At 48.3% G+C, this 24,231-nt stretch overlaps 1 protein-coding gene across 1 annotated transcript; it reads left to right on the top strand.

Moving 5' to 3' along the window:
• Positions 1-12,499: 12,499 nt before the first annotated feature.
• CRABP2 (cellular retinoic acid binding protein 2) lies at positions 12,500-23,364 on the top strand. Its single transcript, XM_027870769.1, has 4 exons — positions 12,500-12,701; positions 20,983-21,161; positions 21,998-22,114; positions 22,769-23,364. Exons 1-4 carry the CDS (start codon positions 12,632-12,634, stop codon positions 22,817-22,819), a joined length of 417 nt encoding a protein of 138 aa, XP_027726570.1. The 5' UTR covers positions 12,500-12,631; the 3' UTR covers positions 22,820-23,364.
• Positions 23,365-24,231: the final 867 nt, after the last annotated feature.

Consider the following 24,231-nt stretch of genomic DNA (forward strand, 5'->3'; position numbering starts at 1 on the left):
ATTTAAATGTGAGTTATTACTGTGAGGTGACTTGTCCAAGACGTGTATATGAGAGCATCTGAGAATTGGGCATTGGAAGAGGGTTCAGAGACCATCTGGTTCAACACCACCAGAGTATGGATACCCTGTCCCTCACAAGTGGTCATCCAGTTCATCTGAAGACTCCCAGTGGTAGATAGCTCATCCTACATCCCATACTGGATGCATGGTTCATAAAGGAATGCCCTTCACACCCTGGAATCTTGTTCTATTGCTTGTTTGGAAGAACTCCAGGAAAGGTATCCAAATGAAACAGGCCAAATTATTCCAGAGAAGAGAAAGAAGACAGTCCCTGCCCTTGTGGAATGGGGAAGATGGAGTCCACACCCAGAACAAAGACAAAGGAGAGATAATAAAGCCAGACAGTCCTAGACAGAAGTACCTGGGGAGAAAGAAGCGGGATGGGTAAAGGGGGATGCCAGAGTTTGGGAGCAAATGTTGTTTGGGGAGGGCTCCTGAAGTAGTTTGGTGGGGCATGGTGTTTAGGGTATTCACAGGATCACAAGATGTCAGAACTGACAATGAGTTCACTTACTCTAATACCCTCCCCTTTTTCTGAAGGTGAGGAAACTAAAACCCAGAGAAAAGAAATGTGCTCAAGGTCACAATGGCAAAGCTAAGATTTAAACCAGGTTTTCTGACTCCAAATTAAAGCCAACAAACAAAGTTTCTAATAAATGCAAAGCACTGGTTAAGCACTGGGAATACCAAAACCCCCAAACCAATCCCTACTGTTTACCCTATCCTTTCTACTGCACAATGCTTTATCTCCCCTTTCACCCTGGGACTTCCCATTGAGAGATAGTGTTTCCTCCCTCAGCATTCAATTTTAAGACATTTAACTGAGAACCTGCTCCATCTATCACTGCAAAATGTGGGAGATTGAGGAGAATGATGACAGTCTTAAGTAAGGTTCTCTTGACCATTTTGTGTCATGGACACCTTTGGTAGTCTGATGAAGCCTGTGGACCACATCTCAGAATTATATTTTTAAATGCATTGAATAAAACACATAGGAAACCACTTATAAATTGGTTTACAAAAACCGATTACAAAAAAAATACAAAGGGAACCAATTACATTTCAATATAATTACTAAATTTTTTTTAAAAACCAAGTTTGCAGACCCTAGGTTCTTATAGACCCCCTTCTCTAAAGAGATCAGACTTGCTGACAGGTAACAGGTCACACCAGGTAGAATATGATGAAATATCTGAATAAATGTTAATAGTTGTTAAGTGATAAGGGATTTCAGAGATTGATCACTGGACCCAGTGCCCAGGATATAGTTCTTTGTGTTGGAGACTCTCAGAGGACTAACTTGGAAATCAGATTATCTGGAATCTGAAGGTTTTAGGATTTAGGAGGTGTGAGACCTTGGCTGGGAGATTGGCAGCTGTGAAATCCAGGAGCTGCTGGCTCCTTTGATCCCCCAGCGACATGTCCCTGCGGATCCCAAAGCTATCAAAGCTACAATCCGGATGCCTCCCTCTTCCTTGGTAAAAGGAGACAGAATGATGTGTGTGTTTGGACAGGGGTGTGTGTGTGGGGGGGGTGTTGTTGAGGTGGGGACTAGGACTAGACAATTTGCATGTTCCCTCTATAATTGGCCCAGTAACATTCAAGAATCACACCACCCCTCCTTCAGAAAATTGGAGAAAGGATTGAGATGTACTGGAAGAGAAGGGCAAAGGCCTGGGGTGACATTGATGGGGAAGAGGCTGAGGGAATTATGAGGGAAAGGGGTTTGGGGAGACAGTGAGGAAGAAGGGTAAGAGTTAGGGGGACATACTAGGAGAAAAGGGGCTGAGGGGACAGTGGGGAAGCAGAGAGGGGGTTGGGAACAGGGCAGCAGTTAGGCACAGTAGGTGGTGGCTGTCTTTTTCAGCTCCCTTGACAGCTGAGCGTATCCAGAGCCCCATTCCCCCATTAGGGAGGGAAAATCAGAGCCTCCTGCTTCCCACATCTTTTTCCCATTTCCATCTTGCCACCAGTTAGGGCCCTGGGGTCAGGTTCAGGCCAGTTGCCTATTATTCCTGTCCCTCTCTCCCACCCCTCTGGTCCTGCATAACACATGGGAATACTGGGGGAAAGAGGTCACTGGAAGGGCAGAGCCAAAATGAAGTGGAGCTTCAGGTATGGGCATAGGGTCCTAGATTATATTGTGTTATGCACAAGCTGGAGTGAAAGTGGGGATTGGTGAAGGGATCTGAGCTGGACCTGTGTCCAATTCCATAACCACACTGGGGTATTTTCTGCAACCTGCTTTTTTGTTTTTTTGTGGCATAGGTAATAATTAGATAGCATAATATAGTGGAAAGAGCCCTAGATTTGCAGTCATAAGACCCGGTACTTACTATTTTTGTGACCTCAGGCAAATCACTTTCCCTCTTCTAGGCCCCAGTGTCCTCATCTCTAAAATGAGAGGGTTGGGTGATCTCTAAGGTTCCTTCCAGCCCTAAATCCTGTGAACCCCAATATGATCCTATTTCTGGGGCTAGGCTAGAGCTGATGGTTCTTTGTTCCCCTCTCCCTATCTTCATGTCTTAAAGTCATCAGTCCCCTTCCCAGTCCTATTATAGAGAGAATCCCAGAGAGGTTCTCAGCTGGGTTAGGATTAGCCTAAACTCTGGTTGCCATGAGGGAGAAGCAGCTATTTTGAAGAGATACTGGGAAAACAAGAAAAAGGGACTTTGGGAAAACTTCAATTTCCATTCTAGTTTAATCTCACTTCTAGGCAGAGGCAGATGGATAGCACCATGGATAGAGCATTGGAGTTGGGAAGACCTGAGTTTGAATCACGTCTCAGAGTCTGTGAGACCCTTCCCTCAGCCTCAGTTTCCTCAACTATGCAACAGATAAAAACACCTCGAAGGGAGCTTGTGAGAATGATCTGAGATAGCATGTAAGGTGCTTTGCAAACTCAAAGGGCTATATAAATGCTTTGTTGTCGTTGTTGAGTTGTTTCAGTCATGTCCAACTCTTTGTGACCCCATTTGGGGTTTTTTGTTTTGTTTTATTTTGGCAAAGATACTGGAGTGGTTCACCATTTCCTTCTCCAGGTCATTTGATGGATGAGGAAATGGAGGCAAACAGTGACTTGTCCAGGGTCACACAACTAGTGTCTAAGGCCACATATAAATGCTAGCTATTATTATTATTATTATAATTATTGATTAGTGGACCTTCCTTCTGTCTGACCTTTATCCCTCAAGCACTTCATGTGCTTCTGCCACCACCTGCGAAGAAAATTTATGAGCTTCCTTTTGTGCTCCCCCATCCCCCTTCAGAGACTAGCCCTGTATCCCCCTTCGCATCCTCTCCTGCAGGACCCCCAGCCCCTCTTCCCTCCCCCCATTCCCAGTCCTCTTTGATCTTTTCTGGGCCTCTGAGCCTGGGAGGCCTGCTCTTGTTCTCTGCCCTCCTAAAGCCCAGGGAGGAGAGAGATGACCTCCCCTCCTTTCCCTCCTCCTCTGAATCTGACTTTGATCTCCCTCTCTCCCTAGGGGCCTCCTAGGTTTTTCTAGGGGTTGGGGGTTGGGGAGGAGACCAATGGAGATGGGGAACTGCAGACAGGGCACCTTTGCCTCCTTCAGTCAAATAGGAAAAGTTACAGCTGGTGAAAAGCAGAGGGAGGGATGGAGATTAGACTATTGGCTGTTTATCTTTTCCTAGGGCTCTGGGCTTCCCCTCCCAGATGCTCCTCAAAGAGACTTCTTAACCCAGGCACCAGGCCCCTGGCCTTCCTCTGTACTCCACCCCCTCCCACCCAGGCTGCCTGGGGTTAAGGGGCAGCATAGGCACTAAAAGAGAAGGCACTGAGATAAAGATTGTGAAGGGGTGCAGGGGCCCCTGGGTAATTGAATCATAAAAGCAGAGAGGAGTTTAACTACAGGTCACAGAACTGACTAACTTCATCATCCGGCCCTAATGCCCTGGGGGAGAGGGGGAGGGTCACTTTGGAGGCTGCAGCTGGCCACAGTCAAGTTGGGACCTGCCTAGCACCAGATGTTGGCAGCTGCCTCCCTTGTTCCCAAACAACTCCCTTACTGCCTACCCCTGACGTCCTCTCCTTTCTTCTTCCTTAAGGGGTCTGCACTCTCTCCTGCAGGACTGAGTGTTTTGCAGGAACAAAAATGGGAGAAGTCTAACCTACATCTCCTTAGAGTGGAAGAAGAGGGTGCTGAATGGGACCGAAGAGACTGGAGTGCTTAGGGAAGACATTCACGGACGGGTAGAAAGACCGAGACACCAGTGTCAGGAGAAGAGACAAAAATGGAGACAAATGGACAGGACTCACCTTCCAAAAATCGCAAAGCACTCAATAGTCCTGCTTTCCCTCGATTTACCAGAAAGCAGAGTCAGGACTAGGTGCTTCTTCCCAGTTAGAACAAGAACCCAGGCATCCTGACCTCCCAGCCCGACAGTCCCCACCTCCTCCCTTAAGTTAGCCTAGCCCAGCCCAGCCCTGGGGAGAGTTGTTGGCAGCTGGAGCTGGGAACTGGGCAGGTGGGGCCAAGAACAACAAATGCAGGATCCCAGCCCAGGAACCGGCAGGCTCTTTGCTCTCTGTCTACCTTCAATCCCGTCTCTTCTCACCCTCCATCTCCCGATTCCTCCCACCCACATCTCTCAAGGAAAACCATCTTTCAGATCCCAGGGTTTCCTGGTAAAGCCATCATGGATCCTCCACGTCAGGTAGCGTTTTCCCTAACCCAGCTCTGCTTCCAGAGAGGAAGCTATTAATCTTCTTCTCCTGTCTATCTTCTCCTCTTTTCCCAGATGCCCATTGGGAAGATCTTGTCGTCTTACTTTCACCCCCATACCATAACAACAGTCTTCTTGGGCAGCAAGAGATCTGACATCTTAACTTGAAATAGGGTTGAGATACTGAACGTAATACTAAGGTCATAATGTCAGATTTGGAGAAGGAGGGGGCCGTAGAGATCACATAATCCAACCCCTTCATTTTACAGATGAGGAAACAGAGATCTGGAAAGTTGAAGTGATTTGCCTGAGATGGCAAAAGTAGGAAATAGCAGAGTCAGGTTTTGAACCCAGGTCCTGGATTCCAGAAACAGTGCTCCTCATCTAGCCTTTTAGGTTAGTGTTCCTGGGAATAAAGAACACAAGAAGTCCCAATCCATTTCTCTGCAGTTGGGAATGAGAGAAGAAGATCCAGTTGTCTTGTCTTTCCTTCCTTCTTTCATTCACCAAGTCCTTATTTAGTAATGCCTGTTACATGTTGAGGAGCGGCTGAGGCATAGAGGATAGAGTGCTGGCCTTAGGCAGAAAGACCTGAGTTCTAGTTCCACCTCTGACACACTAGCTCTGTGACACCACCCACTCCCAGACAGTCACTTAATTACTTAGTGCTCTAGACAAACTCTCTAAGACCAGAAGTTCCAGATAGAGGCCTGCATTAGCAGAATTTCCCCATCAGGGAATTCTGCATAGCACTGAAATTACGGGTCCAGTACTTACCCTTGTTTCTTCAGAGCACCATATTAGGTGCTAAAAACACAACCAAAGATGACAAAATAAGAGCACCTGGCCTCAAAGAGCCTGCACCCCACTAAAGGGAACTACAACATGTAAACAAATAAGTACAACAGAGTATCAAAAATGTAGGAGAATGTGACAGGACTGTAGGAGAAGCTGAGACAACATTCTGGAAGAACATTTGAGGAGGGAAGATGTTAATTTTAGCTGAGGAGGATCAGAGAAGACTTCTCCGAGGAGACATGATGAGCTGGAAGGAAGAGGATGTTGAAAAAAAACAAAACTCTGGTTTTGGAGTCAGGATCTGGGTTTGAATTTCAGCTTTGCTCCTCACTGCCTAAGTAGCCTTGGGCAGAGTTCCCAACCTCTCCAAGGCTCAACTTTCTTTTCTATAAAATTAAGGGGCTGGAGTAAATGATCTCAAAGGCCCCTTCTGGCTTCAAACTCTAGTTTCCTATGAACAGGAGACGGAACCATGATCTGGGCATGAGGGTTGTTCTGTGCAGAGTAGTTTGGGGAGTGTGTGTGTGTGTGTGTGTGTGTGTGTGTGTGTGTGTGTGTGTCTCACAGTTGGGCTGCAATGGAGAGTGTGGAGAATGCAACAAAGCAAGGCTGGAGAGAGTTAGGTTATAAAGGGCATTAAATACTAGGATAAAAAGTTTATGGGGGGGCAGCTAGATGCCAGCTAGGTGGCACAGTGAATAGACCACCAGCCCTGAAGTCAGGAGGATCTGAGTTCAAATCCGGCCTCAGACCAGACACTTGACACTTACTAGCTGTGTGACCCTGGGCAAGTCACTTAACCTCAACTGCCTCACAAAAACAAAACAAGAAAGTTTATAGGGAGTCATTAGAGGGTTTTAAGTAGGGAAATGACAAGATCAAATCTCTACCTAAGTAAATTAATTTAAGTAACCATTATGAAAGATGAATTCAAGACAGGGAAAGACTGGAGGCAACTAAGTCAGTTGGGAAACACTTCCCCTTCTTCCTGTGTCCATCTTCTTTTGCTCACTTCTCAGAGCCAGGTGTCCTACCTCCTAGTTTTCACACACAAACACTCTCTCGCTTTCTCTCTCTCTTTCTCTATTTCTCTGCTCTCTCCGTGTCCACTAGAATCCACTGTCCTGCCTATCCCTGTTCTTCTTAACCCTCCAAGAGTGAGAGGCAGAGGACTCAGGTGAACAGGCCCCAGCCTGGGTTCCATTTCTCAGTGATGCCCAGCCAAACAAACCCTCTGACCCAGCAGATGTCATAACACTGCTTAGGGTGAGGCAGTTCTGCAAGATGTTGAATTTGGCTCAAACACCACCACCCCCCATCCCTGCTTGAGAGCCCATGATTCTTGACTCACACCCAACAGAGGTCATCAGCTCCCTCCCTGGGCACTGGGCCAAGTGTCCCAAGGCCCCCCAACTAAATCTCACGACCACTGCATCTCCCAGCAAAGCAGCAGAGGTACAAAAGAAGGGAAACTCTTCTCCAAAAAATTCAAACCTCAGTTACTGTCTCCTAACCTTAATTATCAGGAAGACCTTTCTGTTGCTCAACTTTGATCCCTCTTGCTGCAATAGCAACATCATTGCTCTTCAGTGAGAACAATTCCCCAAGACTTTCTCTTTCCCTAGGCCTCTCCCTCTTTAAGAACCTAGGAGTTTTGCCTCCTCTTCTGGGGAGGCCTGTGATGAAAGCTTCCTTCAGAGGGAGGGGGCCAGGGCATGGGGCGCCAGGGGCAAATCTGTTGCTGATTTGGTCATAATTAAAAGGCCAGCAACTTTGGGAAATTCCTTCCCCTTATTGATCCCAGTGGGAAATTAAAGCCAGTTGTTTGTAGACTCAGTGTGACTGATGCTGGATGGAGTCCCTCCGCACCCCATCCTTCCCTCAGTGTCCCCCAGCCACTGCCTTTTTTGTCCCCTGGTCATCCCCTCTACTCCAGTACCCCACCACCAATCTCTTATCTTCTCTTAAGAGTCCCCTAGCCACAGCCTTTCTCCCTTGGTTCTTCTAGCTCCTGCCTCTCTCCCTCAGCCCTTGCCTTGACCCTCCTGTCTCTTCCCTCTCCCCTAGTGACCTTTTCAGGGTCTTACCCTCTCTTCATTGTCATTTTCATCTCCCCTTTTTCTCGGAATCTTTCAGCCCCTGCTGCCCTCCATTAGTGTCCTCCAACCCCACCTCTCTTTTCTAATTCACCCTAGCCCCTTCCCTTCTCCCCCACAGTGTCTTTCAGCCTCTGTCCCTTTCTTTGAACATCCCCCAGCCTTCCAACCTTTTCCAAGTTCACTCTAGTCCCTTTGTTCTCTCCTAGTGCCCCCTAGCCTTCTGCTTCACTTTTCAGTGCCTCCTAGCTCCTCCTTTTTTCTCCAACCCATTTCCCTTCTTGGTGTCCTCCAGCTCCTGTTCCTCTCTCAATTTTCCCCAATTTTCCTTCCCATATCTATGTCCCCCAGCCCCTACCCTTATCTTCAGAGTCCCTCATTCCCTTCCTCTCTCCCCCAATTCCCCTAATCTCTTGCCCTTCTGCCCTCAGGTCTCTCTGTTCCTAATCCCTTTCCCTAGGGTACTTCCCCTTCCCCACCCCAGTAGGAAGGGGAGAGTATGGAAAGGGTGAAGGAATAGGTCCTGGCTTTCCCACCTCCTGACCCTGCTCAGTCTGGTCGGATCCCCTCCCAGCAGGCAAAACGCCCCCCTCTGTGCAGAAGATTAGGCCCTGGAGTGGCCAAACCGCAGACTCTCACATCTGGAAAGAATTCCCCTCCCAGCCTGACTTCCCTTTGTCTTACTCCTGTCTCTTTTGGAAATCTGGGCCTGGCTGGGCAGAGGCAGGATTTGGGGAGTCTAACCCTTCCTGTCCCCCTAGCTCCAGGTTGTGTTGCCCCTTGCCTCCTAGCCAGATTACCCCTCCCTAAACTGGGGTGGATATGGAGGGGCTGGAGCAGAGAAAAGTGGGGGTTGTCTCTGAAAAGAAACATCTCTCCTATTGTAGTATCAGACTGTTTTCTCCTATTCTGTCCAGAATGAATTTTAGGGTGGACTGGGCTTAGAGCAAAGTGGGGGGCATTCTGGGAGAGTACTGTGACTCAAGAGCTACCCCCACCCCCCACCTCCAGTTAGATAGATGGTCAATACTTTTGGAAAGGTAGGGGAAACCCATATAAGCTTTTCCCATATTCCCCTAACTGAGCTAGCCAGACATGAGTGAGGTGGGTATTTGCCAGAGGAGAGGGGAGGAAACTGGAGATACACCAAAAAAGAAAGAAGGGAACTGGAAGGGGGACGTTAAGAAAGAAGGGAGCTGTGGGAACACTGGGGGAAAGGGAAAAGATTGGGGAAGAAGGACAGGAGTTGAGGGACACTGGGGAAGAATGGAGGGGACTGGAACTGGGTGAGAAGGAAAAGGGCTGGGGACACTGGGGAAGAGGAGCAAGGGGCCATGGGGATACTCGAAATGGACATGGGGAACTTAAGGGAGAGCAGCAGGGACTGAAAAGACACAGAGAGGGGACAGGGCTGGGGAAGAGGTACTGCAGGACTGCAAAGCAGGATGGGACATTTCCAGGAAGAATAGGAAGTGTCCTTCATCTTTTGTTAGAAGAAAGTGAGGTGCACAGCTAGTATTCAAACCCAGGTCCTTCTGACTCTGAGTCACTCCAGCAGGCCCAGAGAAAGAAGGTGTAGCTGGCCCAGGGCTCCTGGCTTCTGATCTAGAGCTCCTTCTGATGGAAGTGTAGTATAGGGGAAAGATCCCTTGATCAGAGGAACTGGGTTCAGTCCCTGGCTATGCTTCTTAAACTTGGGCTCATCATTTCCCATCTCAGCCTTTCTTGTAAAAGGAGGTGGTTAGACTGGATTTCTACACCTCTTCTAGCTTTAAATCCTTTGCCTGAAATTCACTGGCCCTTCATGTATCTTTATGATGTGGGTCACCTGACTATTTTCTGGAGATTTTTAGGGCCCTAGGAGTCAGGACTAACTTTAGTTTTGTACTCTCCCTTTTCCTTTGTCACTTCTAGCTTTCTCAAGATCATGGGATTTTATGATCCTGTCATTTTACAGGGGAAGAAATTGAGGCTTAGACAGGGGAAGGAACATACTTGCCTATGGTCACAACTAAAAAGAATATTTGGGGCTCTGCTTGTACTCTTACTTAATGAATCCTGTTGATAATGCCACAGGCCCCCCTCCCCCATTCAGAAATTCTTTCTAACCACCATCCCTTTGTTGCAGGATCAGCTCAGCATCACCTTTCTTTTACCGTTCTTTTCTCAAGAATAATTCACCTACAGAATTTCCCCTAAACTTCTAGCCCTCTTCTCCATTGCTCTCCAGCCCCTTTTACATTCCTGGACTTGACACGTTGGCAAGAGTCCTCCTCCTCCCAAAGCCTTCTCTTCTCTGCTATGCTCCTCCCAACTCCCATCCCTTCCCTCTTGCTGCTCAGTCGATCCCACCATTTGAAACCTCTCCTGCAGCCCTTTAATCCCAGGGACTCATGCCCTTGTTCATGTGGTTAAGTGCTTGGAGATCTGGAAAACCTGTTTCCTATACTGTACCATCCCCCAGCCCAACTCCTTCCACACTACTGGCTGGTTGGGGCGGGGTGGAGTGGGGGGCCAGAATTGCTCGAAGGCGGGACTCGGACTGAGTTTTCCATGAGAGCCTTTGGAATGAGTTGAGCTGGTGGGAGCTGGGGACCTGGGGCCGGGGGAAGGGGGAGTTTGGGCGGGAGTGAGGGGGACATATGCACAAGATTTTCCGAGGCGAGGCCCGCTCAGCCTAGCAGCCTCTCCTTCAGCTGAGAGTCTGGATGAAGCAGGGAGGGAGTGAGGGAGATGGCAGAGAAGTAGGGAGGGGCGTGTGTGTGTGTGTGTGTGTGTGTGTGTGTGTGTGTGTGTGTGAGCGTGAGCGTCAGTGCATGCCTACCTCTGCTCACCTATCTCCGAAGCTCGCTATCTCTTTGTTCTTCCTTTTCTCTCCCTCTGGCCCTCGTTCTCTGTTCTGTGCATTGTCTCCGTTTCTCTCCCCTAGTCTGGCTTTCTCTCAGCCTCATTTCCCTCTCCCTGTTTCTTTCTGTCTCTTTCACCTCTTTATCTCTCCCCCTCTACCCCTCTATAGGGAGACTAGCCCGAATCTCTTCCTCTCCCTCTGTACTCCGGTCTTTCTTTCTTCCCTCCTGTCTTTCTTTGTCTCAGTCTTTCTTTCTTTTCCCATCCTCGTCTCTTTCGCAGTTCTCCATTTCTCCTCCCCCTTCCCTCTTTCTCTTCCTCCTTTCTGTCCTCCTGCCCACCTCTTCTGCCTCCTCCCCTCTCTGTCTCTCCATCTTTCCTCCTGTCTTGGTGCTTCTCTCCCAGTGGGTGGATGTCGGGATCTTTCACATCACAGCCCTGGAGGGACTGAGACTACTGCCCAGAGACTACTGGGTGTCTCCCCCAACCCCCAACTGCTTTGATCTCCAGACTTCAAAGCTGCTCCCAAAACGGTTCCCACTTCTTCCGCCGCCGCTATAACTGCCCAGAAAAGTGATACCTGAGCCCCTCCCCCTGCAATCCAACCCTAGCATCCGTCTCTCCCTCCGGGAGCCCAGGGCCATCCTTCTCTGGGACATCCTCCATTCTTCAGGAGATCCAGACATCCTCCCATCCCCAACTTCCCCTTGGGGGGAGACCCAGGCAGCCTTCCTCCCGTCCCCCCAGTCGCCTCCACGGGGACTCGGGCGTCTGGTGCTTCAGCCTTCTGCCTCTCCCTAGGTGGCTTTTCAGCAGAGCTCTCCCCTCCCCCTTTCCCCCTTCTCCCCGCTTCCTCCCCCGCCTCCTGGCCCCCTCTCTTCTTAGGCCAAGGCGGAAAAAAAATTCTTTATTAAGGGGACTGTGTCAAGTGATTGGCTGTGACCTCTGGCCTTCACAACCTCCTTCTTTCAGATTCTTTATTAACCCTTTAATGTCTTTTAAGTATACAGCTAGAGAGAGAAGGGAATCGCGGGTCCCTAGCCGCTGGGGAGAAGAGGGGGCTACTCAGGTGTCTTGCTCACCCCCTGGACGTCCCCAACACTTTCTAATCGCTTCCAGCAGGAGGCGCCAGTACCTCACCTGTTGTCCTGACCTTCCTGACCCAGGGACTGGCCTCTTTCTCCTTCTATCGGATCTGTGGTCTGCTAAGGAGCAGAATGTCTGGATCCACCTCATTTAAATGTGGTGAAGGTGCCTGAGCATCCAGTCTACTCTGCTCCTCCGGTCTGCTCTCCCTTTCTGTCTCCCTACCGTACAAAGATAGTCTGGCCTTTGGATCCCCTTACCCTCAGGGTCCTTACCACTCCACTACAGTAGGTGCGAACAACAGCTTTAGAGCGCTTGGAAATCTACCAGACTCAGAGAGCCTAGGCTTACCTGGAGGTTGGTTGAAGCACGGGCTGAAAGAAGGTGGGGAGTGTGTGGAGAGAGGAAGGGGTGGAGAGTGGTAGAGTCCCGAGGTGGAACCCTGGATAGGAAGTGGAGAAAGGGAAACTGGGGCTTGAGGGGTCCAGGAATTGGCCTTTCCAATTCTGCCCCCCTCTCCACCATCGACTTCCCAGCTTTCCCTGTGCCCACCAAGTGTGTCTTCCTTGTCTAGCTGTCCCGTTCACTGAAAAAGAGAACCCAGGCATCCCTTCCCAATTTTTCCCTGAAACCCTCAAAGGAGTTCAGAACCTTCTCTACCCCTCCCTCCACTGCCTGGACCCAGGTTACAGAAGGGGAAGGGATGCATGTTGAGGGGAGGGGGTAAAAGATCAGCCTGGATCTCTGGGGATGGGGATTGGAGTTGGCATCTCCAAGTCTCGGCTGCTAGCGAAGGGGAGCCGGGCCCCGCCAGGTGGAGAGAAGATGGGGTGGGGCGGAGCGGAGGGCGGAGACCGAGGAGCAGGGGCGGGACCAGTGGTCCTTATAAAAGGAGCACAAGCCGGATCCCTTTCCCGGCTTTGGGGTTGCACCGTGATTGTCTCCTTCGCTCGTGGTGCTTAGCGATCCCGCGGTAGGAAGGAGGAGGAGGTGGCTCTCGGAGCTTCCAGTACTCCAAGCCCCATTTCCAGGGGAAAGTTTGCCCACTTTCTGCCAAGATGTCCAACTTCTCCGGGAACTGGAAGATCATCAGTTCAGAAAACTTTGAAGACTTGCTCAAGGCGTTGGGTGAGAAAGGCTCTGGGATTAGCCCGGGGTGGTCAGAATAAGAATGGGTCCCTGGGGAGAGGGGAGGTACCAGACACCTAGACGCTCCGGGAAGGGGCTAAGTGACTGGGGTGGGTGGGTGGGTGAGGGGAGATGTTTGATGCCTGGATCATTTCCCGCCAGTCTCTCCTGCCCAGAGTGAGGGTGAGAGTTGGAAATTGTTGAAATCTTGGGAGATGGGGTGGGAGATGCCTCAGTTCCTCCCCTCCAGACTGTGGTGTATGCCTGATATATGAGTTCCTAGAGAAGGAAAGAATGATGGACACCTGGATTCTCCCAGGGGGAGAAGCTGTGAGGGGCCAGACACCTGAATTCTACTCAAGTTTCCTGGGAGTCATTCGATCAGTCCCACACCCCCAATGACTCAAAACCCTGGGAAGGGTGAATTTAATTTCTTAGTTTGGATAGGTGGGATAGAGATGGGGGTAGGTAGTCTTCCTTAGGGGGTCTCAACTTGGTAAAGTTGCCAGCTGAGGCTTGACTGGCTATCTGCATCTCCAGATGTCATACCTGGGAAAATTCCTCATGGAACTAGGTGCCTGGGTCTGCTTGGCACCAGTCCCTTTTATATTCTTTTATATGGATCCCAGTCTTTTCCCTCTGATGAATAGTAATCCAATCCCTAGGAGGTTCTTGGGGAAGGTTTGGGTGGCTCCCAGCTCTCCCTGATCCCTTCCTCCATCCAACTAAAAATATGCTTAACTCAGCTTGGGGTCCCCTTTCCTACCTAGGACTGAGCCATCTCACCTCCCCGATTCCCAGTTCTCTTCAGGGACTTCATCCTGCACCCATTCCAGTCTCCCTTCTCCATACCTCTATCCTTAGACATCCTGTCTTTCCTCTCTCCTGCTCTATTCCTACCTCCCTACCCCCATTCTGTGAGACGAATATTTTCCACCAGCAGCTTCTGGATCCTAAGAAAATAGTTCGGGATAATTATCACTTTCTTAGGTTTCATCAAATGGCTTTGCATGAAGCCCAATTCTCTTTCCACTCCCCTCCCCACAAACCCCAGCTCCCTTCTTTCTTCCCACTTTCCACTTTCCTCCCTCCCCCCATGCTGGTTAGTTAGGGCTCACCTGCTAAAGATATGGAAAGTGTGAGGGACCACCTAGATATTGTAGCCATCCCTCATTTCAGACCCTCCCCTCTAGCTCTAATTTCAATTGTTCTCACTCTGACTCCAGGAGGCTGCATTAGAGGATTTAACATAGGAATCTGGTACAGAGTTCAGAGATCCAGAGGCTACCTATTGTCAGAATTGCATGGGACCTTAGAGAGATCATCTATCTTAGCTTTTCTCCCTACACTTCCACTTTACAGATGATGAAACTGAGGCTCACAGAGGTGAGGAGACCTGCCCTAGGTTTCATAGCAAGTTAGCCTCAGAGCTAGGGCTTGGAGCCCAGGTTTCAACATCAAATCAATGTTAGTTCAGGGGGAAGGAAGATGATGTCTTTAGGGCCCAGGACCCTGAAGAGAAATAACGGGGCAGAAGGAGTAACTGATTCTATTGTGAGAAAGGGATAGAAGTTAGATAGCAGGAGGGACTAAGGCTGGAGACAAAACAGAACAGTAAGAAGGGGCAAATAGTGCTGTTAGAGTCCTTCCTGAGAGGAGACAGAAGACTTTGGGGACTGAGTAGGGGTTGCCATATAAGGGAAGGGACAGATAATATGACTTAGGACCCTACAAAGGATTCTAGATCAAGGTTAGAATGTCATAGAGTTGCAAAATGGAGCTGTATGGGACCTTAGCAACTATACAACTCTACCCCCCCCATTTTACTGATGAGGAAACTGAGGGCCAGGTAGTTTGGAGACTTGGTCATCCCAGTATCTTACTGCTGACTGGAAGTTTCTCGAAGTCTAACCTGCATCCCTCTTATTCTACCCTCCACAGAATGGAGCCCAGGCAGATCTCTGGAGAATTCCCCCTTCAGAGTCTGGGAACGTTTCTGCCCTCCCCCCCCACCTTTGTCTTCCCTGAGCTCTCTCCAGATAAACCTACTCTAAGAGGGAATGAGGCAAGAGCTCTGGTTCTCCCAGCCCCAGCTGGAAAGAGAGATCTGAGACCTGACCTTGTTGTCTGTCTGTCTCCATTCTGTTTGTCCTCTCTGCAGGGTCCTCACAGAGCCACGTGTCCTCTCCAGAACCTGCTGGGGACAGATTGAAAACAGACCCATTAGACAAATACAAACTGCCCAAGTCAGCTGAAATCATCAGCACCCTCTCCCTGATTTGCTTCAGTGGGAGGAGGGGAAGGACAAGGATGAGGATAGAATCTTCTCTAAGTTTTCCTGAGAAAGAGGACAAACCCCTGACACCACCCCGCTCCCTTCCCACCTCTCCCCAGGGAAGTCCATTTGGGATGGCTTAACCTTTAGTGCAGTGTATGGAAGACCCCAGGCTCTTGTCCCAGCTCTGCCACTTACTAGTTACATGGCCTGTCCCTAAAGAGTCTCTGTTTCCTCTGGAAGGCACAATGGATAGAGTGCCAGGCATGGAGTCAGGAAGACCTGAGTCCAAATTAGGCCTCAGACATTTCTTGGCTGTATGACTCTTAGCAAATCACTTAACTGCTCTCTGCCTAAATTTCCTCATCTGTAAAATGTGAATTATAATAGTACCTATGTTCCAGATTGTTGTGAAGATAAAAAAGAAGTGCTATATCACTGCTAGCCATTATTATTATTGTTATTATTATTATAAAATGAAGATAATAATAGTTGTACTGCCTATCTTGGAGAGTGATTAACAGAGTAAAATTAGATAATGGTTATGAATGTGTTTTGTAACCTTAAAGCCCCATGTGGGTTGAGCTAATAGACTTATTACCCTTCATCTTATTCTCCTGTTCCGGCATCTCTCTTGACCTGGTGTCCAGGTCTGGGATGCCTGTGTTTTACTCCTCTTCCCCAAGTCCTACTACATAAGTAATTCCCTTCTCCGTTGATGGGCTAGAGGTAAGTAAAACAGGAGGTCTGGTTATTTTACCCTTTCCAATCCTGTTTTCTCTTCAAGGCAGCCTGGCTTTCCATCTCCAACTCTTCCCCTCAACGGAGATAAGTGCTTTGAGATCTCAAGGATAAAGAACAGCAGTGCACCATCTGTCTTTAGCTTTGGAGTCAGGGTACCAAGGGATAGCTGGAGATAGAGAGCTTCTCCTCTGGGCTTCCTAGAAGGAGAAACCTGGATCCTCCTCAAGACGTCCTTGGCTCTTCTCCCCTCCCAAGACCTAGGGGTCCTGCCCTGGGGCAGAGAAGCATTTGTGTTCCTTGTTAATGGAAACACAGGGCTGGAGGTGGGCCAAGACTCGGTGGAGTCTGGAGGTGGGGAGGGAATCCCACTGCCCTGACCTCGGCCACTCTCCCCCACCTGCTGCCTTCCTGCAGGGTTCACTGCTAGCCCAGCGCAGGGCCAGGAGCTGGGGAGAGAAGAAGGGAGTGGGCAGGACTTGGGTGCTATGTTTCAAGACTCGGGGTCACACCTTGGGCTTCATCACTTCCTTCCCTTCATTTTGCTCCTCTTTGCTTCCCCACCCCCCCAATAAAAGTTGGAGGAGAGAACAAAGAGTCCTGGAGGAGGAGGCAGGGCCTGGAGTGATAGAGGTGGGAATGAAGGGGAGGGACAGCCTCTTTGACTCAGAAGATTTTCCAGAGGCCTCACTGGGGTCTATCTCTTAAAGGATTATCGGATTTAGGGAGGAATGTCGCCTTAGAGGTCATCTAGTCCAATTTCTTCATTTTACTGTTGAGGAACCTGAAACCCAGAGAAGTAGGGGCTTACCCAAGGTCACAGAAGTAATAAGTAGCAGAGACAGGATTTGAATCCATGTCTTCTGATTTCAATTCTCTACTACATCAAGTTAATTGGAATGGGGCTGGGGAGGGATCAGAGAGGGAGAATGAGATGGGCTCATGGTGCAGATGTCTAAGAGAACTGGAAAATGCTTAGAATAAAGGACTAAAGGCAGAAGGAGGGTGGCATGGGGGCTGAACAAGTATCAGGAGACCTGGGCTCATGCCCCAGCTCTGGCTTGATGTCTCTGCCCCCCTCTCTCAATTTCCTCATCTGTCAGATGGGGTTTAATGGTTGTGCTACCTACCTCAGCAAATGAGATAACATGTAAAGTGCTTTGCAAACCTTAAGATGTGATATAAATTTGAGCTGTTATTATTACCTCTCTGGGTTGTTGTGAGGAAAGTACTTTATGAGTCTTAAAGCAGTGTAGAAATGTGATCTTCTTTCCTTGTCTTCCCAGAAGCAGGGAACAGGTGGGAATTTCTGGTTGGCGGAAGTGACATCAGGGCCTGGTGCCTGAGTCAGTTTCCCAAAATTCCCAAGTCCTTCATTGTGGATCATGGGTGGTTCTATGCTTGGGCAGAACTCTGGCCTGGTACCCGCCTCCGGGTCCCAGCCTTGAGCCTCCTGGCCCCCAGGGCTCTTTTGGGTTTGTCTCTCAGCTCTGATACTTTCCTCACTGTGAGTGCCCATGGGCAATTAAGTCACCAAACCGTGAAAGGAATGAAAAGCACTTACTAAGTCCTTCTATGTTCCAGGTTTTGTTCTGAGGGCCAGGAATACAACTACAAAAAAAAAAAAAATAAGCCAGTCCCTCCCTCTTGGAGGTTATATTCTAATTGGGGGAAGACTACATTTAGGGAAGGAAATTTGGTTTCAGCTGATATGTACTTTCCAGAAGCTATGGCAGTATTGATGTCTATGCTCAAAGAAAGAAGTGGAAAGTGCGAGGTGATTGTGGGCTGTGGGGGTGGTATGAGCTTGGGGACCAGAACGATTTCGAGAAGGCTAGGGCAATAGACTAGATGGCATATGAAGGATAGTCTGTTCTGGGGCTGGGGAGGTGTAGTGGACTAGGTGAGTTTTCATTTCTTCACCTATCAAGAAGACAAATCTGTGTTGTGCCTCAGTTTCCTGATTGGCAAAATGGGGCTTTTTTTTTTTTTTTGAGAAATGCACTTTGTAGACCTTAAAGAACTATAGAAATATGAGTTGCTTCTTCTTCAAAAGGACTAAAACATTCCCTTTCCTCTCTATGGCCTTTTATTCTCCCCTAACCCTCACCACTTGAATTGTTCCCTCTCCTTATCTGGTCTGATTTGACTTTTGCTCGATGCCAAATCTAGAGTTCTAGGTTCTTAAACTTTTCCCTGTGGCAATCTGATGAAATCTATGGATCCCTTCTCAGAATAAATTTTCATGCACAAAATAAAACACAAAGAGTTACAAAGGAAACCAATTCTATTGAATACAGTTATCAATAAAAACAGATTCATGGACCCCAGGTTAGGAAATCCAGATCTAGAGGCCAGACAGCAGGAAGGACTTTCCTATACCAAATGGGAGACAGACAAGGAAAGAAGGTAAGAGCTACCTTCTGGGGGAGATTTAGGAAAAATTAGCCCTCTAACGCATACCCCTTTTCAGGCATGTTTGGGGAAAGGCCAGGACAATAGCTAACTTAGTCTGATGAGAGAATCCAAAGGCCACAAGGGACAAACAGGGCAGACAAAGGGAAAAGGTGGAACAGAAGATTAGAGTTAGGTAAGGTTCAAGGGATTGAGAGTCAGGAATCTGTGCTGGAGAAAGGTTCTAGAGAATCCAAGACATCACCATGTATGGTGGGTGGGAGAGGGCAGGTCCTTGGAGGCCATAGGAGTGACTGGCAGGGGTGGCCCCCAGGAAGTGCTAGGGTGTGAAGGGAGGGGAAACTGCCACTCCCTGCTAGAAGCCAGCCCTGATTCACTCCTAGGAAAGCCACAGAGACAGGGAGAGGTTGCTAGAGACAGTTCCCATGGAGCCTTGGACCCAGAGGTACAGGTGACCCAGGTGCCTTGATTCTTAGTCATAGGACTAATAAATACCTCAAAACCTACAGGAGAAAAATTTCAGAGACAGTCTCCCTCCTCTCGGCCTCCCATCTTTCAAGGCCTATGCCCAATCCTATCTTCTCAAAAAGCCTTCCTTAACCTCCCCTCCCCACCCTAGTACCATTGTGGGCAGCATAGCTCCTAAGAGATCACCTAATCCAATTTTCTCATATTTGTTTTTGGGTTTGTTTTTTTTTTAAGGCACAGCATCTCTTTTATTGCTACCAATGAAATCAGATCACTAGGAACAACCTGCTTAGTAAATACCAACTCAATGCCAGATTTAGAAAGCTAATTAAATGCTCATTTCATCCCTTTGTAGAAGGCAGATTTATATGTAGTCATGGGACAACCGTCTTCTTTCCTCTCCTAATCTGCTGAGGCCATTCCATGGAACTTGAATTGAAATGGGCCTACAGAGATCACCTAGCAATGAGGGGCTCCCTTGACCACCCCCATTACACAAGAAATACATGGGACTATCAGGTCAATTAAGCCAGATACCTTGAATACTAATCCTACTAACTTCTTCATTTTCAGAAGAGTAAACTGAAGCCCAGAGGCAGGGGCATGCTGGTAAATATTTAACAATAGGCTCTCCTGAGGGGGGGGGAAACACACAAGCAACATACTTTTAAGTTTAGTCTGCATTAGTAACATTTTCTCTGTCACTTTCTTAAGTCTGAACAATTAAAAAAAACTCATTAAATCAAACCCTCATTTGCAGCATTTGCTGATTCTGAGCTATACATGCCCCCACTGAAAATTTAACAATTAGCTCTCATAGCTGATTCTAGCCCAACTTGACACAATAGGTAGTTGACAGAACCAGGATACTTTTTTTTTTAAAGAGGCAATGGGGGTTGAGTGACTTACTCAGGGTCACATAGTAAGTATCTGAAGCCGAATTTGAACTCAGGTGCTCCTGACTCCAGGGCTGGTGCTCTATCTACTGCACAACCTACCTGCCCCCAGGTTTCTTTTCCCAGTACAGTGAAGTAGTTATCAGTCACTTAAAAATGTTAAATCAAAATAGATAGGAATTATTTCCCAAATGGTAAATTCCTCGAGGACAGAATTTCTAGTAGATAGAGAGTTGGAGTTGGAGTCAGGAAGGTCTGAGTTCAAATCCTGTCTCACACAAGTACTAGCTATGTGACCCTCAGCAACTTATTTAACCAGTTTGCCTCAGTTTCTCTATTTTTAGAATGGAGATAATAGTAGCACCTACTTCTAGAAGTTGTTTCCAGGTTCAAAGGAGATATTCTATGTAAAGTGCTTTACAAACTTTGAAGTGCTAGCTATTACTATGTGTATTATCAATGCTAGCTATTATTATTATTCCTCATAGGACCTGGCATATTATAGGTGTTCAATAAATGCTTTATTTAGAAAGAGAACAGAGACACTCAATGTTAGAGATCATCTCCTCCAACCTGTACCCAAATCATGTATCCTCTCTGCAATATCCCCTGTGAGCAGCCACCTGGCCTCTACTTAAAATAAAGAGGATCCCATGGCCCAATCCCACTTTTGGATAGTTCTATTTATTAATACATTTTTACTTAAATTGTGTTAAAAATCTATTATCCTATAACCTTTGCCCTTTGGTACTACTTTGGAAGATCATGGAATTTGACCCTTGAGGGGACCTTACAGACTTTCTGGTCAAGCCTCTTCCTTTTACAGATGAGGAAAAAAAGATTCAGAGAGAAGGGACTTGTTCTAAGTCACAAAGGGAGCAAGTGGCATAGCTGGGACTTTCAAATCTATCTTCAAATTCAGTGCTCTTTCTACCAAAGCATATTGTGTCTGTCCAGGGGCCGTCTCCAGTCATCTTGATCTGTATCTGGCCACTGGACCCAGATGGCTCCAGAGGAGAAAGTGAGGCTGGTGACTTTGCACAGCCCTGCCTCGCTCAAATCCAATTCATTTGCAAGTCATGGCATCACCTTGCTGATGTCATGGTCCTTTTCTAGAGTGAAGGACAAACGCCAACTGTGTCTGTTCTCTGGAGCCAAACTGAACCAAGTTTAATCTCTTGACCACATTTCAAGCCTGTGAATATTTGAAGGTAGCTATCATCTCGATTAAACAAACATCAAGCATCTCTTCTGTGTTCCAAGTCTTCTGACTCCAAATTCAGGGCTCTTCCACATCTTCAGGGATGGGACTAGGGGAGGGGTAGCAAAGGAGAGGAGGGTACCGGCTGTCCAGAAGCCTTGCTGCAGGTGGTGCTTAGGCTAGCATCCCTGAGGAGTAGGGGTGTCCTCCCCAGTGGTACCCTACCACAGGGAGGGATTCTTGCATCCATGGGCAGGAAATTACACCTTCTCTATCCCACGGCAGGAGTGAATGTGATGCTAAGGAAGATTGCTGTGGCAGCAGCCTCAAAGCCAGCAGTGGAGATTAAACAGGATGGAGAGAGTTTCTACATCAAAACTTTTACCACTGTGAGGACCACTGAGATTAACTTCAAAATCGGGGAAGAGTTTGAGGAGCAGACAGTGGATGGGAGGCCCTGTAAGGTCAGTGTTCTCTATGGGGTGAGGGAAGGGAGAGGGAAATGGCTGGAATAGGCTATAACAGGGGTGGGGAACCTGCAGCCTTGAGGTCACATGTGACCCTCTAGGTTCTCAAGTGCAGCTCTTTGACTGAATCCAAACTTCACCAAACAAATCTCCTTCATAAAAGGATTTGTTCTGTATAACCTGGACTCAGTCAAAAGGCCGCACCAGAGGACCTAGAAGGCCACATGTGGCCTCAAGACCACAGGTTCCCCACCCCTGGATAACATCCTGATTATTCCTTTGGAGCATACCTTTCTGCCTCATTTTACCCTTTCTCTGGTCTAGAAAGCTGATACCTCCTTCTTCATTCCACTGAAAAAGTCCATTCTGTGATCTGGCTTCCAAACCTTCAGCTAAATTGTGCTGACTCAGAGTCTCATTCCTCATCTATGTCTTCTTGTGATACGGCATCCATCCCTTTTACTGAAGCCATGATGAGGGTGGGGCAATTAAGACTTTGCCCCAAAACTTAGAGTGCATCAGGAACACTTACGCTAGTTAAAATGGGTTAGAAACAACTGAACTTAGCAATTAGCTAGCAAGAATAATTAGTTAAAAATAAGAAGCTTCCTTCTGGAAGGCTTGACAGGCCCAACACAGGTGAGTGCCTTCTGAACTTCTCCTCACCCAGCCGTTTCCCTCTGGTGACAACCATTAGCTATGTCACATGAGAACCTCTTTAGAGCTGCTTGCCCTGGGCATGGGCCATGGTTCTTGCCCTAAGTGCTAGTGGGGACTCTGCCTCCTACTGACCCCACCCTATTGCATAAACTTATTCTTCCTTCTCACCTCAGAGCCTGGTGAAGTGGGAAAATCAGAACAAGATGGTCTGTGAACAGAGACTCCTAAAAGGGGAGGGACCCAAGACCTCCTGGTCCCGGGAGCTGACCAATGATGGAGAACTGATCCTGGTAAGCCCTTTCCCCCCATTTCCTCTTGCACAAGAGCAAAGGTCTCCCACCCCCTGGCTCAGGTTTGATTCTAATGAGTGTCCCATGTAGGTGGATGGAACAAGAATTCCTTTGTGTCTGCCTCCCTCAATCTAACGCTAACCCTAAACTCTACCACCCCCTACCATATTGAGAGTGATGGCTAGGTATGGGCATAAAGGGAGACACAGAACAGGAGACCCCAGGGCTACCATTAGATTTCTTTCTCTACCTTAGTCCATGTTCAAATATCCCAATTCTCTGAAAGCCAACACCTGGGCAAAACTAGGGGATAGGAGGTGGCCTGGCTCCATTTTATGTGGGAGGGTTTCATGAAGTCAAGGAGGCCTTGGTGAATAAGGAGCCAGGACTAGAAGGATAGGAAGGAAGAAAGGAAGGTCTCTTTGTGGTCTATACTGGGGAGGAGTGTTGGCTTTGCCTTCTCTTCCCACAAGGACTGACACTGGGGAAGCTAAGAAAAACCATGCCCCTTTCTACCATTGACTCTAGGTAGGCTTCCTCCACCAGTCCCCAAAGGGGGAACAGAGGCAGGAAGAGCCAGGCTTCACCCTACCCCCACCCTTCTGGAGGACTGCCTCAGTCCCCTCCCCTAGACCATAGTTTTTGTCCTTTCAGACCATGACGGCAGATGACGTGGTGTGCACCAGGGTCTACGTCAGGGAATAAGTGCTGAAGGGATGTCCTGCAAGGGTTCCCTACATCTTCCGCATGTCTCCTGCTCCATGGCCTCCCAGTAACCACTCAACTTCAGAGTTTTTTGTTTACCTTGTCATGCTTTCCTCTCAACTCTACCGAGCTAGTTGTCTGACCTGCTCCCCTGCCCTGCCCTGCTCCTTGTTATATCTGGAAGGGCACTTCCTAAAGCCCACCTCTGCTTCCTCTACCCCTCCCTATTTCACCTGACCCATCCTAAATGAATCCCTGACCACCCTGGCCAGGGATTTTTACTTCCCTCCCTCTGTCTCTGATCAAGAGACTCCACCCAGGAGAGATCCTCTCCATTTCTGAGAGATCCTACGAGGGAGAGAGAGAAAGAGAGAGAGAGCAAGAGAGTGCTCCCCATCAACACCGGACAGAAGCCCATGGTCTCTGCTTTATCCCTAAGGCCTCTCCCTCTATCCCACAGCATTCCCTTCCTTCCCCATATCCCTGTAGCTGATTCAGTTTGGAATATTTATTTGTTAATGTTATTAAACCATCTGAAAGCTAAACCTCTTTCTGACCACTAGTGTTTGATTTTGGAGGGAGGAGGGAAACTTGGGAGGGCGGGTGTGGGCATATGAAAATGGGAGATAAGTAGGTGGGCAGCAGGTAAAAAGACATACTACTTTTTACAGCCAAGCCCTTTGAACACACGGCCTACATTTCCTCACTTCTCCTTTGGTCTCCTGAAATCTGGTTTCTGCCCCCACAACTCAACTGAATGCTCTTTTAAAAGGGTGCCAATGACCCCTCAGCTGTCAAATCCGGTGGTCATTCTTCTTGACCTTCTGACAGTATTTCCAACTGTCCACCAGTGTGTGTAGGGGAAGGAGCCCTGGTCTCTGCATCCAGAAGGCCTAGATTTGAGTTTCCTGGCTCTGACCCCAGGCGTGAGTTATCCACTCTGTGAGAAAGTAGAACCATATCTTTGCCACCTACCTCACAGGTTTGTTGGGAATGATTTTTATTAGTTTTAACCACTCCCTCCTTCTTGAGACTTGACTTGGGTGACAATGCATTGTCCTTATTTCGATTCCTATCTGCTAGCGCCTCCTCATTGTCTCTATGGGCATCCCTCAAGGCCCTGGCCTTAGCCCTCTGCCATTCTCTATTCTTTCATCCCTTTGGTGATCTCACCTCCTCCCACACCTTGAACTGTCACCCCTGTGTGGGTGACTACCCAAGCTTCACCTCCAACTCTATCTTCTCTCAGGTTCTTGTCCCAGATTCCAAACTGCCTACTAGGCATTTCCACCTTGATATTCCATTGGCCCCTGACATTTCAAACATCTAAAAATGAATTCTTCCCCACTGCAATGCCCAGCATCAATCTCTTTCAACGAAACCATTTTTTGTCACTGATACTACCAGGCACC

The sequence above is a fragment of the Vombatus ursinus genome, unplaced genomic scaffold (assembly GCF_900497805.2).
Source record: "Vombatus ursinus unplaced genomic scaffold, bare-nosed wombat genome assembly UNPS02014798.1, whole genome shotgun sequence".
In the NCBI taxonomy this organism is placed as follows: domain Eukaryota; kingdom Metazoa; phylum Chordata; class Mammalia; order Diprotodontia; family Vombatidae; genus Vombatus; species Vombatus ursinus.

Bases quoted from the DNA above. Each gene is read 5' to 3' on its own strand.
- CRABP2 (XM_027870769.1), top strand. From the start codon at position 12,632: ATGTCCAACTTCTCCGGGAACTGGAAGATCATCAGTTCAGAAAACTTT. The intron at 21,162-21,997 runs GTCAGTGTTCTC...TTCTCACCTCAG, and splicing joins TGGATGGGAGGCCCTGTAAG to AGCCTGGTGAAGTGGGAAAA. The intron at 22,115-22,768 runs GTAAGCCCTTTC...TTGTCCTTTCAG, and splicing joins ATGATGGAGAACTGATCCTG to ACCATGACGGCAGATGACGT.